Genomic DNA, 20,361 nt, shown 5'->3' with positions numbered 1-20,361 from the left:
AAGATGGGTATGTCTAGAAGCACACAAAATACCTCAAATGAAAATGTATCACAATTAAAATCATTAGTGAAGCTAATGAAGTAAGAGCAAGGCACCTAGCTATTTCAAGATAGAATTCATGAATGTATATTATGGTATGTTACGTTATGTTTTGTTGTGTTGTATTATAGTGTGCTTACCAGGAAAGGGGGTACATAGACCTGTTAAGGTGCCTCCAGATAGTTCCTGGACCATAATACAACATCATGTCATCAAACACTAAAAATGAAATAGGAAAATTGAGGACTTTAAAGAAAAGGAAATGGTTTGATGACCGAAAACCAAGACACTTCTTGTAAATTCTTGTTTTGCTTACCCATATTTTTTTTCTTTATTCAGTCACTTATGACAAGGTCCCAGGTGATTTACCCTTCCCTTGACCTTATGCCTTTTCACTGAAGTGGTGACCCTAGAAATTAATGTGGGTTTTGAGGCTGCCTTTTAAAACATTTGTTGTCATTTCAGCTGTTATTGATGAGCAATGGTCTTCCTAAAAGCCTCATTTTTTGCACACAGGGTAGACCTTCTTACTTCCCATAAGCTCTGGGTTCACACTACAGTGTGTGAGGGGCTGGGGTATTTCCATCTCCCCACCTGCACATCCTGGAAAAAAAAAAAAAAAGATAATATACGTGTATCTATATAAAGAAAAACAGAGCCTGTAGTACTAACATGGAAGTATGAATGCCAACTAAATTTGTATTTCAAAATGGGGTTTGGAAATCTCTCTTTTACATTCTGTTTCTGTTAAGAGTCTAGGCCTCTCTGCACAGAAAAAGAAAAAGAGAAAAAAAAAAGTATTGGGAAGCAATTCTACTTTGTGGAGTGAGTGAGTGCCATGTTTTCTACTGACTTCAGCAGGATTTTGGCCTTTGCCCTGTCAGCAAAAGTCACCATCTGTTGACAAACAAAACAGAGGGTGAAATCTGCCCTTCTGCTCTGTCTCAGACTTTTCACACCTGCTTACCTTTCCTGCAGGGTTCTACACTGCCTACAGCCAGCAGCAGTTATGACAAAAAAGATGGTCCCCAAGTGGGATCTCATGTAACAGTTCCTGAGTTTCTAAATGATTTGTGAAAACGTGTGTGCAAATTTTTCCTGTTTTCCAAGGAGCTTTGGGAACAGAGTCCTCTGTAGGAACCTGACTCACTGTTGCTCAGCAAATTTGGTACCGAGTAGCAAGGATATGGCTTTTCACTTTCAGCACTGTAGGAAGATTTTATTTTTATTTGTGTAGGGTCATAAAATGCATATTCTAACATCACATTATCTATTCAATATATTAGAAAAAACCTTTGTCTTTTACAAGCCTCTGCATCTTTTCCTCTGTCAGGGAGAAGTGACAGGTTGCCTGCCATCACGTAGTCTTCAGTAAAGTCAGCATTCCCCACTGTCAGTGTGAAAACATCTGTTGAATGGATTTATTGACTAGGTCTTGGGTGTGAGTTGTTGCTGGTTGCTTTTTGGGTTGTTTTTATTTTTTTTTTTTCCACACTGTTTATTACAGCCCTGACCTAATGAACTTAATTTGTTGACATGTTTCCCTCAGTGTCTTACTTGATCCCCTCTCACATTTCTTCCTACTGTGCTGTTTTCTTGGAAACAGGAGTTCCTGGCACATCGTCGTGTCCACCAGTTGCCAATCTACCAGGCTCAGATGGCTACAGTTGGCATGGCAGGATTAGATAAACACCGGCCGGTGTCCAGGACCTCATCTTCCTCTGCTGATTCCACATTACCTCACCCAGATGTGGATCAGCCCAGCCAGCATGTCTACACCACTGGTAGGATTCCCTAAAGATTGATTTTAATAGGCAGGGCAAATGCGTTTGTTCATGTAGGATCAACAGATTTAAATGCCTCAAATACCTCTTGCAGCAATGAGTTCACTTTGAGCCTGACTGTTCCTGGGTTTATAACACTGTAAGGGCATCAAGTCAGTCAATGCAGCTGAGAAATCACAGGGTTAATATTCACACTGTCATAAATTATTATCATTGACTGGCTCTGGCAATATAGCAACAGGTGTATTTTTGGTGCCTTTAAGTCACTTATAGCTTTTCCTTTCATTTCCCTGTCCTCTGGTTCTTTTTTCTGTGTTCTTGTTGCCTGTTTTGTAAAAAGACCACCAGTATGTTGAAGAAAGGCCACCAGTAAGTAGGAAAGCTGCAAGATGATTCTTAGCATCTTAATTTGACAAGTCAGTCTATGCTACAAGGTTTCTTTCCTTACAGATAGAGCAAAGGTGTAGCCATGACTAGAGGATAATGTTGGCTGCAACTTTGGTGTCTTTCAGCAGTTGTGTGGAAGCGACAGAGGAAAGATTTATGGTCTGATCCTGAGCAGTCTGGTCATTCAGGGAGCACCTCCTATTGGTATGGCCTGGGGTGTCCAAAGCAGAGTGATTAGAACCCCCAAAACCTTCAGTGAAAGGGAGAAAAATGACCATGGAAATACCATTTTTATTATGAGTAATCTAACCTTACAAGACAGTGCATCTTTTTAAGAGCCTGAATCTCAGTGAATCAACATGGCCAGAAGTAGAGTCACTTACTCTGTGCATAAGAAAAGGGAAATGAATACCCGAAGACACTGTTTATTCAGGCTTCTGTTTGAAGTATTAATTCCTTCATATGCTGGCAGAACTTGCCATGCCCTGGAAACTTACAGCTCTTCAGGATGTGAACATGGATGGATGTAGGATGAAGTCCTTAATGGGCACCATATGTGACTGTGCAAGAAAATGCACTCTCCCATCTTACTAATTAGAATGAGAATTTGGAATACAAAGAAATTATAAAATTATTATTTTAAGAATTTAATTATTATTTAAAGAAGAAAACAGAGAGAAAAAAAAAAGATATGTCCTTGAAGTTCTGCAAGTAAGTGGGTAAATGGATGCAAGATGATGTTCAAAGATGACAAAGATGAAAGATCTAATTTCCTCTTCTGTAAATAGAACCTTAGAATCTCAGTTTAGGAATTTAACTTGGGTAAAAAACATTTGTATTGTACAGAAGGAAAGATGCTAATTCACTTTCCATGAGTTTCTGCAAAAAGACTAGTTGTATATAGACAGGATTATTAAACAAGGCCACTGTTTTTCTAGTTGTGGTTCACTGAGTCCCCAAACCATTCTAAACTCATTCTAAAAGATTCACAGAGCACACCAAAAGTGAGCTCATTGTGTGTAGGCTTCAATGTCCTGTTCAAAAATCTTCAGTTCACCACTGGAAAAGCTGAATGGAGTTCCAAATATAAAGGCCACTGCTTCAGTCTGGTTACTAAGGTTTATTGACACCTCCCTTTAAAAGTCTCCAGAAAGAAAACGAGGATCAAGGTGGTTACATATAGCTGGGGATTTTTGGCATCATCAAGAAATAGAACATGAAGTTAAGATGGAAGAATAAGAAAATGAATAACATTATATAGGACAAACACTTAATGGAGTTGGTCTCAGGAAATGGGACATAACAGACATAAAGGGCTTGAGATCTGACACAAGGAAGCCTGATGGGTTCTGCAGCGGAATACAGACAGTACAGATGCAGAGCCAGGACAGATTAATACTGGACAGGAAGTTTAACCTTACCTCTCAAGTAAGGCATTGGTACATGGACAACAACATTGGAAAGAGAAATAAAGAAAGAGAGAAGAGAGAAAAAATGTGTTTCATTCCATCTGACATACTCATTCACTAAACTCCTTTCTCCAAATCCCAAATAATTTTTGGTTGAATTCCTGTTTCTTCTCCTCCCCACCCCCTCCACTGTTCTTTCAAGATAATAATTCCTACTCATTAGAGAAGAAAAAAAATCCCCCTATGTAGTGAAATGAGGCAATGAGACAATCAGGTGTGGCTAATTACGAGGTGGGAGGCGTGAGCTTGTGCCAAGCCCACCTGTGCCCAATTAGAGCTGACCCCTACTGCGCATGAGCAGGATTGGGCAACCAATAAAAGGTGAGCTTCAGAGTGTATGCCCAGCTCACTCTCAAGCAGCCAGAGGAGGAGGTTACCTGGGTCTGGAGCAGAAGCACTGAACAAGGCTGGCCAAGTCTAAAGGTGACAAGATCGGAGCACTGTTTGTGCACCCCAACAAGGACACCTGCTTGACTTCGAAGTGCCATGCCCCAGGGAAGGTTCCGTCTGCTACACTCCTATTTTTACTTTTTCTGCAACTTTATGCTTCTGCTTCTCCACTTCTGCTCAGTACCTTCACCACTATCATAATCTCTAGGTACTGGCTGAAGGCAAAGAGCAGAGCTGTAGATATCTCTAAGCTGCACCTATGCTAAGAGCCAGCACGCCTCGGCTGATTGACCATAAGTCCAACAAAGCACACACCTTTGCATGCACAATGAAACCCTCCCTTTCTGCTTGGAGAAATCCCTTGTAGACTTACATATCTAACTATTATCACTTCAGTTTCTGAGTACATTGGGAATAGAACTATTTTCTGTATTAGGAGATTAACATCTTTGGAGCGAAAATGATCAGAGACTTTGCAAAATTAATAGCTCTAATACAGTTTCTGTGAATAACTAGATTGGTGTATGTGTTATTAACATTGGTACGGTGTGGTATGGTATAGAATGGCTGTATTTGTGCATAGTACTTCCTGAGTCTGGATGGTGCCTTAGCATTTATTTGTTGGTCAGTGGAAAGAAAGAAACCTGGACCCAATTGTTATACAACCTTTCTGAAAGCCCTGAGAAGTCTGCTGTGATGAAAATGCTGACCTGCCCTGAGCAGAGGGTTGGACTACAAAACTCTGGAGGTCCCTGACAACCTGTGCTATCCTGTGGTTCTATGATTTGCATCCTTGAGAGACCACAAGATGCAACCAGCCATTGTCCCAGCAACTGCTATACTAACATTTTTAAAAGCAAGGAAGGAAGGAATGGTGGGGAGAAAATTCTAGTGAGATCAAATTCAGACTCTAGAAAGTAATGTAAAAACATCTATCTGCCTTGAATAGTTTCTTCCTGGGGGTTGGGTTTTTTTATTTGTTTGTTTGGGTTTTTTGGGTTTTTTTTTTTTCTTTCCGTTGGTTGGTTTTTTTGTTTGTTTTTTGTTTGGTTGGTTTTTGGTGTGGGTTTTTTTTTCTGTCTAAGGGTAAGACATTCTTGGAAGATAAAAAAGGTAGAAGGAAAACTGTTGTGTCAGAACATTACATAGGGATCAAAATGAGCCGATATTTTTGTGAGTCATGAGAGAAAATTCTCTTAACCAAATATCAGAAAGGTGATGATTGCAAGAGAGCTATGCAATGTGAATGTGTATGCATTAAATGCATAAAACAATGAGATAAAGATGGAGAAAATATAAGGTATGCTTGATGTTCGTTTAGAGGGTTTTTAAAATATTTGACATTATTTAGTTCATATTTTTCATCTAAATAATTTATCAGATATTCTTTCCTTGGGTTTTCTTTTTGGTACTGGTTTTCTCCAAGTCATTTCACCTTCTTCAAAGCATGCTGTTAATAAACAATTTTTAGGTGTCTTGTTCTCCCCTCTGTTTAAAATATTATTAAAGAAAAAAGTTGGCACAAATATTTTGGAAAAGAATGTGTGTTAGGGAGTTCCCATCAGGAAGACCTTATGTTTTTTTCTGAATTAATGCAAATTCAATTTCTTTTGTCCTGTGTCCTCTATCATTATATGGCTACCATTCCAGTCTATCATCAGGGCCACAGTCTGACCTCAGTAATATTGGTGTAAATCCAGAATAAATCCACCAGTCTCAGAGGAGCAGCTCAGATTTACACAAGGAATCTGAGAGCAGAATCTGGCTGTAGGCATTTTTTTCTGGAGAGACTGAATAACCATCTTTTATTAATATTTCACAGCAGTATGCAATTGAAAACAGTTGTCTGCCTCTCTCTCTCTCTCCTACTCTCTCTCTTCTTTTTTTTTTTTTTTTTTTTTTTTTTGTGGTGGGAGGAGATGTTATTGGCTGAATCCTGTTAGGGAAACCCTACAGACTATTTTTAGTGGTAATCTCTACTGCATTGCTGTGGTACTGTACCAGGCACTTGTGCTGTATGACCAGCAGCCACACATCTGAATTACTTGCACATCCTAAATCAATTTAGATGCTTGGAATAAATGAACACATATATTTCCATCTTTTCTTAAGTCAATCCTTCTAGAAATAAATTTTATGCTCAGTGGTATTAATATTTAAAAGTTTGAAGCAGATGCTTCTGCTGTGCAATACTGACCTGAATCGGTTAAACTGATTTTTGATTTGGACAAAATAATTCACACACAACAAAATCACTTTTTAATTATATTCTATTTTGAGAAAAATACTGATGCTCTAAGAAAGGGGTATTTATATCTATGTCAGCAAGAGGAGATATCTTGAATACATAGTTTCAGCATTTCACTTCAAAATCACTGTTTAGTTGCAACCCTTATATAGGTTATCAAAAAGTGTCATAATTGCATAAAAATCTTGATTCTATATAATATAGCAAAATATATATCTTATATTTCTATTACCTGCAGTTGGGATGGTGCAAACTTAAACCCGTAGGGTGCATTGATAATTAGAATAAAACATTGATGGAAAGAGTGGCAAGCAGGAGATGCTTCCAAGTTTCAGCTAGTTTTGTTAACATTTAACAAGTGTTTCTGTTCAAATCCATTGGGTATAATTGCCCACTCTGCCTAAGAGCTTCTGAAACTCCTGATCACATACACTTACTTTCTAAACACCTTCTCTGTTTGGCACGGGAGTGGGTGGGGATGTTCTCTAATCCAGTGGTATACTGACCACTGCCAAATTTTGCAATATTCGTATGGAAGAGGCTGTAGTAGTTAAAACTCTGACTGTCAAGAAAAGGAAAACAAGATATGTGAGCATGAACTCATTTGCGTGCATACTTGCTCTTTCAAATAACTTTTAAGACCTGATGATAGAGCAGCAAAGCAAATAACTTCAGAGAGAGGAAATTATTAACTGCTTTGACAATGCCAGCAGAGGTTTTAAGCTGCATTAGTTTATTAACTCCAGATTTTCACTGGTTTCTTTTTTTTTGTTTGCATTTCTTTAAAAGAAACCAAACCGAGAAAGAAAATACAAAAATTTATTGCTGATGAACTATTTTGTTCTTTAGGTAATCATTTATCACGAACTCAGTCATGTTGCATAGGTATTATGTTTGCATTTTCCTTATGGTAAAGATAATTGTTGTATTATCATTTTGGCTTAAATACCAAGATCCCAAAGGATCATTTCTAAAGTGCGTGAGCTAAGAAATATGGCAGCATAAATATTTCTAGAGCAGTCTAATTTCTGGCTGGCTTCTAACTGAATTATCTCAGAACCTTAATTTTGCATTGCCACAATGTATACAGACTCCTACTCAGCAGAGCTTCAAGCAGTTTATTAAAATTCAACATCCATTCAAGAACTTTGCTAAATAGCAGTATTGAGCAAGCTGTTGAATCTGGACTTTAGTTTTGTATTTTCTTCACTGGCTGACTTTTCAGCAGCAGGCTAACCCAACTTTCCCAGAACTGTGTTGGCATCCCCAGTAGTGGTGGCACATAAGAAAGAAATTTTTTAAGCCAAGTTTTGCGGCTTGGAGAAATTGTTAATTTAAGTCCCCTTCAACTGTAAGAGGAAAAAATATTCAAATGCTTCCCAAATGAAAGTGTCTCACAGGGGCAAGGTTTTTGTTCCAGATATTTCTGAGGGAAATGCAACAAGTAAATAAATAAAATCTTTTTCCAATATTTCAGACTTGGTTTGGAGACCTTGAAAATTGAATTTAGTTCAAGGCTACTCACTAAAATTTCTCTTTTACTCCCAATGCACAACTACAGAGCATTGCCATACTGATAATTGTTTCATATAAGGTTGCTCTGTCCTGGGATAACTGGATGTGGACTATTTGAAAGGAACCTTGCATAGCAGTCTAACTATGGGATTTGGTCCTAATTGAGTAGTAAGCTGAACTTTTCTTTTTAATGAAAAAGGACCCTGGTTGCTACTGCTGCAATCCTCTGAAACTTTTGTGTGATATTGTTTGAGATTTGGAATTAACACAGTAGTAATTAGGAAATACAAATACAGGATGTCATTGCCATTTCAAAATTTATTTTAGAAGGTTTTTCTGAATAGTTTTTCTTACATTGTTATATATAAGTTAACATCCTGAACTGACTTTTCCACCAGAAAAAGTGAAAACAAGTGATTCGGTAATAGGACAGATTTTTTTTCTAGCCATAATAGCTTTCACAAGACACCTCCCAGTTTCCTTCCTTCCTTATAGTTGTATTTATAATTTCTTGAGAATTAATTTTTTGCCTTCTCAGTATCACAAGATGTCCCTTTCAAAGACAAAATTCAGAGCTCCTTAAAGGAAAAGGAAATTAAGATCCAGAATTTTTATCTTTTTCTAAGTGTCACATAAAACCCAACTTTGCTTTAGGATGTTTGACCATGGAATGGCGCAACTTACCTTTCTTTCACTTACTGTTTCTCATTGTTCTGTCTTTTTGCTGAAGGTGTTGTGTATGACAGTCTGATGCTGAAGCACCAGTGCATGTGTGGCAACTATGCTAATCACCCCGAACATGCAGGAAGGATCCAAAGCATCTGGTCAAGGCTGCAAGAAACTGGGTTGCTAAACAAGTGCGAGGTAATAAAGAATAAAGGCCAGTTACTTGACTTATTAAAGCAAATGGCAAATGTATTAAACTCTAAACCTGTCTTATTTCTGTAACAGGAGGTCATTTGTCTTAGAAATTATTTGGACTTCACTGACAATATTAAAATAACGTGCTTTAGGAAAGTACACATCCCAGTCAGACAATTTACACAATTTACACAATGAAAATAACTTATCCATGTGCATCAGAATATAAAATCCAGACTGTTTTTCACCTTGATTTAGGAAGGCAGACAAACAGTATTCAAACAGCAAGTGCACTGCTTTCAATAGCATAGTTCTAGGGTTTTATGCCAGTAGTAGCATAGAACACTGCTTTTTAAAAATGTAGTTTGTATCACTCCATAAGCACATTGCATCAGGGGAGGTCTAGACTAGATAGAAAGAATTTCTTTACTGAGAGTAGTCAGGAGCTGGAACTGGCTGCCCAGGGAGGTGGCAAAGTCACTGTCCTTGGAGATATGCAAAAACTGCAGACGATGCACTTCAGGACATGCTCTGGTGGGCATAGTGGTATATATACATATATATATTTATGTTGGGTTTGTTTTCCTCCTTTTGGGGGGAAGGTGTGTGGATGGTTGGAGGTGGTGATCTAAGAAGTCTTTTCCAAACATTCAATTCTGTGATTTTGTGATTATCTCAAACTCTGAAGTCTTTTTTCATAGCACTTTCATTTGCCAGGTGTAAAATGGGTACCATGTCAAAACCTGAGACATTTATGTACAGTCTTCTAGACAATATAAGACCAAATGTGGAACTTTCTTCTACTTTGATTTGCCTCAAAAAATTGTAAATTAAAATATGCTTATATCAAATATGGGCTCTGAGGTTCATGATGAACTGAAGAACAGCCTTTTCCTACCACTCAAGATTTGTGCAGCACTGTCAACTTTTCCAGAAGCCTGTGGCCACTGAGGGTGCATACTGCATGGCAGCACAAGTTTAACAATGATCAACACAACTTTGCCTATGTTTTGCAGGATCCCAAAATTACTAGGGCTCTTTTGCTCTGTTTCCTTTAATTACTTTTATTTATATACTTAAATTTTAAAAACCCAAAAGAACTGTTTAGAGAGGTACCTCTGATTAGCTATTAGTGACTGCACGTAATGATTTTCTATAGGTAGCTTAGTGTACTGGGCAGTGAGATATTGCAAGCAGCATAAGTGGGTTTGTTGTATACACTCATCTAACTAGATGGCAGCACTTTAACAGGCTAATTCTTTTTTTTAGCTTGGATAAGTTTTTCTGTCTTCAAGAAGACTTTCAGCAAGGCCCTTAAAGCCACGTATCACAAGTTGTTTCACTGGTGTGATCACATACTTAAGGAGTAAGTTAAACATGCAGTGGTACTTTACTAGAATAAGGCTTAGTTACCTTTCTATATTGTAAAGAAAAGATATAAAAGAAAGTAGTAATATGTGCTACTACATATTGATTTCTTCAGCAATAAATAGATATTGCTGAATAGTAAATTGTGTGGGTATGCAAAAGGTGTAAATAGGAAAAGTGGTTTAGGTTAGTCTAAGATGCATGCAGTCCAACAGTTTCCTGCAAGATTTAGGGTTTCCTCTTAGAATTCTGCAATTTAAAAACCCAAAACATAGCCTATTAGGTCTTGCAAAATCCAGCAAGGGAGCAGAGAGGAAATAAGTCACTTCATGTCAGTTGACATTCAGTTAATTTTGACTCCCAGTGCGTGCTTTGAAATGAGGCTGGAATGAGAAATGAGCTGTCAAAATGTAAACTCTGATGATAAAATTTTGAGGAACCTCTGTGTAAAGCTGGCTTGCAGATCTGGTGTCTGTCTTGATCCTCTTGTGTAGCAAAAGACAGGATTATATTTGATGATTCAATCTGTCCTTTGCTTCATTGAATTCTCTAGTGCTTGCCTGTCATCAAATGCATCCTGAAATCTGCTCACTTTGTAAATTAAGGAAGGCTGGGATGATTCACTTAACTGCTGTTCTGATTATTGAGAAAAGTTACTTAGCTGAACATGCCAATAGAAGAGGAGTTATTGTGTTATTCAAGAAATAATAGACCACCTTTAAGCTGCATTCTTGAGTATACCACACTGAGGATGGAGAATCAAAGCATCAAAGGCAACTTGAACTGTCTCTTTTAGTGACTTCTGAATGCCCCCTCATGGACATTAGTGTATCTTAATATAATTTCTCAGTATAATTTCCCAGAGTTTCTGTCAGAAGGAGGGGGGTGGCTGCTGTGCAGGTTTTGCCATGTGCACTGCTTCATGCACCATCTGAAGGGCAGATTAGGGCAAATAACCTGCAACAGCTGCTTAGGAAATCCTCTGCAGTAACTGTGAACCTTTTTTTCTCTTTTGCTAAAACAATAGCCCCACAAGAGGGCTGCAGCCCCACTCTGTGTCTGATGAGGAGTTTCAGGATCAAAGCTAGTTCAGTCAGAGGTAGCTCAGATCTTGTTACCTTATGTATCCATAGCCACAGGCTTGTGCCTCCCTATTCTTAATCTAACAAGAAACCCTTAGGAAAACGAACAATCTATATCTATATGATCTCTGTTATCTACAAAATGTAGAAAAAATCTAGTTCTTAAATCATGTGGTGTAAATTAACCCCTCATGCAGCTCATGTCTATGGCCCTGGAGAATGGCCAAGTGCACAGAGAACCATCTATAACTGGGCATGGGATGATAGAAGTCATATATAATGGGCTGACACAAGCCAATAGATCTATTAGCGATTTATGTTGCTCATAGTGCCTCCAAATATAGCATTATAAAAATATAACGTGGTAAAATTATAACAAGGTTTGGCTGGGCCGCTCAGAGTTTTGTCTTCACTGCAAAATAGAATGTGCCTGGGACTGTTCTCTACTACTGAGCTAACTGGCATAGCAAGGCCCATGTTCATACTACCAGGAATGCTCCTTGGATCATGCTAACGAGCAAAATATGTCTGGGAGATGTTTGGAAGAGTGCTATTGCTGTTCAGCCAAAATGGGTTGAAGTACAATGTACAGATTTAATAGTACAGATGATTGTGTTCCTCTGCCTAGGAGTGTTTCCTGGCACTGCCTAATTTACTGCTGCAGACACAGTCAAGAGGACTTAGAATAGTAAAATCATTAAGGTTGGAAAAGACCTTTAAGATCATAGTGTCCAGTCATTAACCTAGCACTGCCACATCCACCACTAAACCATGTCCTCGTGTCACCAGTAAGCATCACATCTACGTGCCTGCTAAATCCCTCAAGTGACTGTAACTCAATCACTTCTCTGGGCAACCTCTTCCATTGCCTGACAACCTTTTTTGGTGAAGACAGTTTTCCTGATATCCAATCTAAACCTCTCATGTTGCAATTTGAGGTCATTTGCCCTTGTCCTATCTTGTTACTTGGGAAACCAACATCAGAAGATTTTCTTCTTCAGACTGTATTTTGTTTTTCGAGTCATAGGTATTTGAGCTCTAGAGTTATTCAAACAACAGTCTAGTGCATTCTTTGCTAACTCAGGAAACGAGTTATAGCTTTCAGAATTTTTTAAATCGTGTCACTCTTCCAAATAGGTAGGTTACTTGTCCCATTGGCTTCCCCAAGAAAAAGGAGAAACATATTCACACCGTGGCCATCCTTACAGAGCCAGATTTTAGTCCCTGACTGAGCTGAGGGCAAGATAATTGAGTAATTTCCCCCTGTAGTGGATTTTTTATAGTCCTGGTACAAATGTTTTTGAAAAATAAAATTCAGGAACAATATTCTTGCATGAGGTTGAAACTTTTGCATATGTTTACTGAAATACCAATTCTGTATTTGTTAAAGACTCACATATGTAGAGCGGAGAGTTATTCAACGTAGCACCAAAACAAGGCAGCTAAAAGATGCAAAGATTGGCATAAGGCCATCCATTATTTTTTTTGCAATTTTACTTTTTTAAAGATCATTGCATGGCTGCCTTACCTTTGGGACCAGCCGCCCCCTCCCCCCCCCCCCCCCCCAACTGAATTATGTTTTAGTAATGGTGTCTGCTTTCTACTTCTTCTAGGGAGAGGAAGTCTTTACATAACTCCTTTGGGGCCATCATTTATGCACGACTGACATTAGGCTACGCTGATCAGCAAAGTTTTAGAAAAGAAAAGAAGAATGTAGACATGGTCACACTTTGCATCTCCACCTCTGATTCCTGTAGGGACTGTGGTCGACAACATTTTTCTTTTTAGCCTGGAATTTGATCTGAATTTTGGTCGTTTTCTGGATTAGGGAGATACCTTGTACCTCCTGTTGTCCACATGTCATCCATCACAGGGGAGAGAAAGAAAGAATTTCAAGATTTAGAAACCTTTGAGTCTGCCCAGTCACATATATTGAAATATAGAAAAGTTCCATCCTCTGAACCTCAGTTTACAAATAATGCAGTTAGTTTTTAAGAGAAAAAATCTTTGTAGTGCTGAATGTATTCAGGCTATGCAGTGGACTTTGCAAAAGACATGGAGAGAGGCAATGCATCTCTCTGTGGGTGCGTGCATGTCAGAGATGTGCTTGCAATTTCCACCTAATGGAGAGAGAACAAATGATATGGATGTACTGACTGGCAAACAATCCATGTTCCCTGTGTGTATGTTTAAAAAAGAAGAGAGAATTAAACAGCTATGAGAAATGCCAGAAAAGTAGGAAAAAATCTGAAGACCTTGTTTACAGACTAAACAGCCTAAGGAAATTTCAGAGACACTCTCTCCATGCAAATAGATAGAGTAAAGGCAATGGACACCCTACACTGAGAGACCAGAAAGAGAAATATTCTTTAAACTATGTCAGCAATTCCTGTTAGTTTAGCAGAGAGGGATACAGGCAGTGTCACCTTTGTCTTTTTTAACCTCTGACTGTGCAAGATTTAGTCTGATGAAAGTCTAATCAAAGTCTTCACAGTAATAGAGGTTATCTGTGAAATTTTAATGGTCTGTTTAAAGATGAGACTGGACTGGACAGTCCTCTTTCTCTTTGACCTTTAATTCTATAAAAAATGAAAATATTTTACTGTTGTGGGGAAAACAACTTCCTAGTTTTGGATTAACTGTTTTAATCACTCAGGTGCAACATTTACCACCTCCCCAGATATATAAATGTCTGCTGCAGAGAGAACTGCACATGTCAGAGGAGAAAGCCAACACACCAGTTGTCATGCACATTAGAAAAGGATAACTTGTCTTTTACTGGACAGATGCAGTATCCAGTGAAACAAATACTGATCATACATTCTATGCTATTTCTTGTCACTGGCTTTCTGCCAATTTTCTGCTTTCTACTAAAATGTTAGGTTTTTGAAATTATTAGGGCCCATGAAAATTAAGAAAGATGCTAAAAAATAAAGATGTGGGTAAAAGTGTACATGTAAAGTCACAGAATTGAATTTTTGATGTCATCTGATATATCATGTCAGTGAGAGGCAAAAATTATTGCTATGTATAACTGGTTACATGTTTCCAGATTTGATTCTGGCAAGACTTATGACATGTGCTTTCATAGATCTGCTAAATCCTGACACCATTTTGTCAGAAGAACTATTCTTAGCAATTGTTACAGGTAATTTTTATTATAAAGTATTTTTTTCCTCTGTGCAGAGCCTTAGATAGCTGTATTTAATGTTCTTGGAAAGGCTTGATAGGCAGAGATACTGCAAGGATTTAAATGCGTGAGCTGATGCTCGAGTTTAGAGCTGGAGAAGCCAGGGAGAACGAGCAGGTCTGGGCTGTGCCTGCCTTGATAGCTCAGCTCCTGGCAGCAGTCCACAGACCTCAATGATGGGAGCAGCCTTAGAGTGGGAATCCTGCTCTCTGCTACTAGATTTGTGCCCCAAACCTGTTTCTGCCCCAGCCTGAATGTCTGGAAGTGTTGAGTGGTAGGTAAGTCAGAGGCAAAACATTTTGAAGAGGTCACTTCCAGACTGTGTCCTGTTAGTCCAAATCACTATATTTGATGGGATATCACAGAGTTCCTTGTTATCAGAATAATGGCTGGCTGTGGGTATTTTGTAGTTAAATAGATATGGAATTTAACAGAACTTTAAAAAAGAGCCAGACACTCAACTCTCTTAAAGATCTCTTTAGGAGTTTTTGTACAACATGTAGAAAATACAGGACCAGGGAGTGAGTGTTTTCCTCAGGGTTCTTTGATGTGACCTTCATAAAATGCCTCTTCACTTTTCTTATACGTTTATTTTGGTTGCCCTGAAAGCCAGCCTCCCTTCCCAGCTTTGCTGTGGCAAATTGGACACACAGATTTTAAAACAATTTATTAGAAACATAGACCTAAATGAAAATGGATGAACAAATAAATGTTACCAGTCACCTCACTTGTGAAGAAAAACATTTTATCTGACCCAGAAGAACCATTACAGAGTTTACTGACTCCATGAAGTAACATAATGTGCTGATTTTGATTGTGCAACTGTGTTAAAAGGATATGAGTGCACTGCTACAAATTCTCATGTGAGACTGGGAGAGGCTTGAAGAAATTAGAGATGAAAAAGAGTTTATTAAGTCATTTAGTTCTTGGATCATTCCCTAAAATGTTTTTCCACTGCTGTGTAGTCAGGTTTTAAACACTGCAAGAAATAGGGCTTCCACCATTTCCCTGAGGGGTAGCCTGTTTCACAGTCATCTAGATTTAACTCTTAGGACATTTTTCCTGATTAGTCAGAAAAAAATTGCCACTGCTGAACTCAGTTTAATTTATGCATGGTTCTTCTGACCCCTCATAGGTAGCTTCTTTCTCCTGCAGTGCACATTCTCTTTACTATTTATACTACTGTATTTTTCTGCTAGTGAAGAGGTTGGTGCTTTCTGATGTGCGTGAGTAGGTGATAATCAGAATTATAACTTAACCTTTAAGAAAAATAGAATTTATTAGCACTCCCGTAACAGGTTAATCAGTCTATTTAGATCACTTATGTACCTGTGTATCTGTAGACATTGACATTCAGACAGATCCACGGTCTAAGTTGTGAGAGGTGTTTAGAAAGAGCAGCTCTGCAAGATCACCAAGGCTTTTTTTCTCTCCACATCATCCAGTATTAACAGGAAAGATGATACTGGGTCCAGAACTTTGCTGACAGTGCTGTTTATTATGACCAAAAACTGAGCAAAATCTGTTTTGTGTTGCTGTGTCTGCAAAAGCTTGTGTAGCAATAGCACAAGCAGGGAAGTAAATATTTAATGACAAGCTGTAACTCCAAATACATACAAGGAACAGATTTGTGAATTATAAAGTATTAACTTTATCTTTTCCTTCTTTCCTATCTTTCTTCCTTCTTTCCTAAACTGATGAAATTTATAGAAACTAATGGATTTATAGAAAGACACTCCAGATTTTTTATGACTGGATGAATTATGGAGAGTACAGGTTGGAGAAACATTTAAAGAGAAAAATTCCTCTTCCAAGGTGTAAGGAAGCAAGTGAGTCAGCACTTGTAACAGCAAAAATGATCCTGGGATATCAAACATACACTAAAAAAAAAAAAAGAAAAAAATATTTATTAAAGTATTTAAACCTTATTTTTCTTCTCCCTGGCTCTCCTCACTGTGATCTTGTTCTTCGTGGCAGCATAAATCACAAGCACTATCAGTGATATGAAAAACATTAAACCTCATTCAGAACACATCTGCAGCTTACAGGTGTGAATAAATTTTTGTTCTTTAAACTAGAGTTTTTCAGGCCATATTTCTTACTTAAGAAATATTTCACATTTGGGTTTGTATGTCTTAATATAATGTGGAAAAGAGGCAAAATCTTTTCTCTTTCTTGTATTAACTCTGCTAAGACTTACGTGAAGCATTTGTGATAAACCGCACATGCATTTGTTTTTCATGTAGCATTACTTTAATAAACAAATCAGTGTCACATTCCTGCATGACGCAACTTCAACCCATTATTAATCATACTAAATGTTATTTTGGACTTCTTTTTTTTTTTTTTTTTCTCTCTTTTTTTTTTTTTTTTTTTTTTTTTTTTTTTTTTCTCTCCCTAAATATTGTCAGTGGAATATTGTAGGCCTCTGCTGTTTTCTTTCAGCGAATTCGAGGTCGAAAAGCCAGTCTGGAGGAAATACAGCTGGTTCACTCTGAACATCATTCACTGCTGTATGGCACCAGCCCCCTGAACAGACAGAAGCTGGACCCCAGGAAACTCCTAGGTCTGTACAGGCCTCTATTCTACTGAGAACAGCACATTCCAGCACTGTCATTAGTCATAGCTGGTGTCAGTTTAAAATACTTGGCAAGCAGTGTGACAAAAATTCACTTTTTCCAAATGCATTGCTATGTGGAAGGAGAATGTTACAATGTAAGCCAAATATAGATTAGCAAAATGCACAGGCTGGAAAGCAGCAATAGAAGTTTCTCCTCATTCACTTCAAAAATCACTGAATTGTTAACCCTTTACTGTAATTTGTTCTTTGTCAGAGGTCAATGGCAAACTTGAACACAGTTGCTCTTTTATCTCCTTGTATTCTGTGATTTGAAAATGGGAAATTAAGATACACTTGCTTGTCAGAATTGCTTGTCTGCTGTTCTCATTTGCTTTATTTCCATTATTTCAGCCATGCCTAAGTTTGCTAACCAGCAAACTTTATTTTAATGCCTTCCCATTATGCAGGGTATGATATCTTTCTGAATAACAGGGGTGAAACCACATTAAAATATTAAATAGACCTATGGATGTACAAAATAGGAGAAAAGGGAAAGGATTTTCACATCAAGCATCCTCATGCACAACCAATGTTATTTTATGCTTTTTATAATTGAATACTAGGGTTAAAATGAGCAGTGCCATAAATGTAGCATGAAGCAGATCAACTTGTCAGGCCTGGTACAGACAATATGGAAGGAAACACACAGAAAGCAGTGAATTTTGGAAATAATCTGGGAGTGAAATCCCTTCCTTTATGTTGCAGTACACTGATGCAACACACTAATTCTCAGCTATTTTTATAACACTTACTCTAAGATGTGGGGATTATCCTAAATGTAATGAAACACGACCCAAACAAAACCAATACTAACCAGCAAAAGAAATTGCTGCCACATAACACAAAGCAATTTTTTTGCTTTGGAAATTAACACAAGGAGCTTCTTCTGTAAGGCAACTGTTTCTTCAGTAAGTCGAAAGAGTAGATAAAAATGTCTTGATCACAATGTTATCTGAGTTTCTATATCTTCTTAGCCAAGGCAACATCAAAATAAAAATACTTAAATACTTACAGTATGATAGGTACTCAGGAGCTTCAATTTCCAAGGTGGGAAATAATTTTTAATTTAAAAAAAAAATGTTTCCATGAAAAAAGCTCTAAATTCCTTTAAAATGTAAATTTGGAAACATTTTGATTTGATTTCACCAACATTGTCAAAATGTTCCATTTTGATAGAGTCAAATTTTCATTTAAATTTTGTTGGTTTTGTTTCATTTCATTTTGATTTTCCCATTATTTAATATGACATACATTGATAGAAAATATTTTTATAATTTTGGATCTCAGTGGTTGACTAACATGTGGGATGCAGTTTGTAGTTGCAGCTAAGAGGTAAAAAAAAGGAATGGACCAAGGTATCCTTTCTGTATTTTCATTTTTTTTTTTTTTTGGCCAATCTTAGAGAACCATTTCTTCGCTCACAGTTCTTTCTTTGACACTCTTTGCCCTTTTCATTTGATACTTAGTCTAAAATATTTACTGTCTGAATTTATATCAAGATCACAGTCATAGAATATATTCTGAGTGTATCCCTGGCTTAATGCCCTTTTCTATCTCAAATTCAGGGATGTGCTGAATCCCACATGGCCTTTTAGCCAGACAATAGTCATTCAAACACCCTTCCCTCATGATTTTTCATATACTGTTCTTTAGGGTTTTGCTTGTGGGGTTTTTTTTTTTTGTTTTTCTTTTATACTGGAAGCTCAAATCATCTGGACTCCCAGACTCTTGTATAAAGAAACTTAATGTGAGAGTGCCACTTTTTTTGTCCCCAGTTCAGTGAGACTGAGCCTAACAAATCCTGCCATTAAAATTAACATCTTTTTATAGTATAGAAAATCAAAGTTATGCAAATGTATGGAGAGAAATCTGAAGGAACCGTTTCTTATTAAAAATGTCATCAATAACAACATGCTCTCATTAAAAATTTCTATTTCAAACGGAAGTGCTTCTTTTTTCCACACAAATTGTTCCATCAAAATCTGACTTTGCATCCTAATGATAAGGATACCCATTGCTTTCCTTAATCCTCTACCCACCCAAAAGGACAGAGGCACCATTAGTTCTCCACTTGTGCTCCAAAAAAGGTGTCTCTTCCTTGTCCCTGCTCAGAAGAAGCAGCTTCTCTATCTTTCAAACAGAAAAGAAACACTTGAAGGAATGAAATTTAAATATGATTAAGACCATAAATGTGCTATTTGTCAATAAATGCTTATTTCAGTGTTCCTGTTCAGTAAATACACAAAGCAAAATGGCTGTAACCTACTTAAATCAGTGAGAGTAATGCATGCAGTTCTCATTCACACATTCTTAATGTTTTCAGAGTATAAACTGGCTTGAATTCTTGGTTTTGTTTTCCCTGTATCAGGGCATACAGGTGCAGCTAGTGCAAATGATCACTTCAGCTTCTAGACTGTTGTGCAGGGTAAGCTTTGGACTGATCATGTTTCACTGCAGTGTGTTAAGCAACATTTTATGTTGCATTGTCTTGACCTGAAGAAAACCAACAAGCAGACTATGTGTCACATCACATTATGGTTTCATTTGACAGAATGAAAACTTTCAAGCCTCTTTGAATAAACTCTAGGGCAGAACAGTTATCAAACAGGTCTTGCAAGCTTGTTCGCTTTTTCCCTTCGCAACTAAAAAGGGTTTCTAAAAAGCCAGTTTTCTGTGATGACAAGTTTATAGAAGTGAGAAGCATGCTGTTAGCACACTTCTGAGAGTGATGCAGTATTTAGAATACAACTAAAAGATCCATTAAATGGAGCATCTGGGCAACTGGCATTTCAAGTCAGTGAAAAAATGACCAATTAACAGAAATGGCTTCATTCTTGAGGGATGATACTGAAAACACTCATGTCCCTCCAATGATACCTTTTCACGAGGGAGCTTACTTTTTAGTTTGCTTGGGCTTCTTTTAAAGTCTTTTTTGCCCATCACTTTTCCTGCTCGTCAGACTCTCAGTGCCCCTCATTAATCTCCTAGGCAGCTTCTTTGACTTCCACACAGGCCCTCATCTCAGTCAGTGATAGGTGCCTCAGCACCTAAATTGGCTATCTAGCTTCAACTGCCTTTGTGGGCTGAAATTTTAGAATGCAAATCTTGGATAATTTTTCTAGCTCTATCAGTAAATTGTGCTGATTCTTCTCTAAAAGATTGTTTTTCTCAAGTGATTTGCTAGTGACTTCAAAATCTGCCCTGATGCAAAGCCAAAAATGACAGGATTACTTGAAACTTTCCTTCTTACTTGAAGTATCCCAATATCTTTTCGATTATTATCCTGGACGTATTCTTGGATGTGGAAGAGTGTTACTGTAAAATGACTGTTGTCTATCAACTTCTGCTGGGGCATGAATCCCAAGCATCATGGGAAACTCTCCCCTTGATTAATTTTCACATTTTTGG

At 37.7% G+C, this 20,361-nt stretch overlaps 1 protein-coding gene across 13 annotated transcripts in view; it reads left to right on the top strand.

Moving 5' to 3' along the window:
- The window catches only part of HDAC9 (histone deacetylase 9), a 458,285-nt gene that overhangs the window by 314,547 nt on the left and 123,377 nt on the right, over positions 1-20,361 (top strand). For all 13 annotated transcript variants that reach the window (XM_071735765.1, XM_071735762.1, XM_071735760.1 and 10 more), the window contains 3 exons: positions 1,646-1,823; positions 8,563-8,696; positions 16,779-16,899. In XM_071735765.1, the coding sequence (XP_071591866.1) occupies positions 1,646-1,823; positions 8,563-8,696; positions 16,779-16,899 (433 nt within the window). The remainder of the gene's footprint in view (positions 1-1,645; positions 1,824-8,562; positions 8,697-16,778; positions 16,900-20,361) is intronic.

The sequence above is a fragment of the Heliangelus exortis genome, chromosome 2, assembly GCF_036169615.1.
Source record: "Heliangelus exortis chromosome 2, bHelExo1.hap1, whole genome shotgun sequence".
In the NCBI taxonomy this organism is placed as follows: domain Eukaryota; kingdom Metazoa; phylum Chordata; class Aves; order Apodiformes; family Trochilidae; genus Heliangelus; species Heliangelus exortis.
The sequence above is the reverse complement of the archived record's forward strand: the minus strand, read 5'-3'. Positions and strand labels throughout refer to the sequence as shown.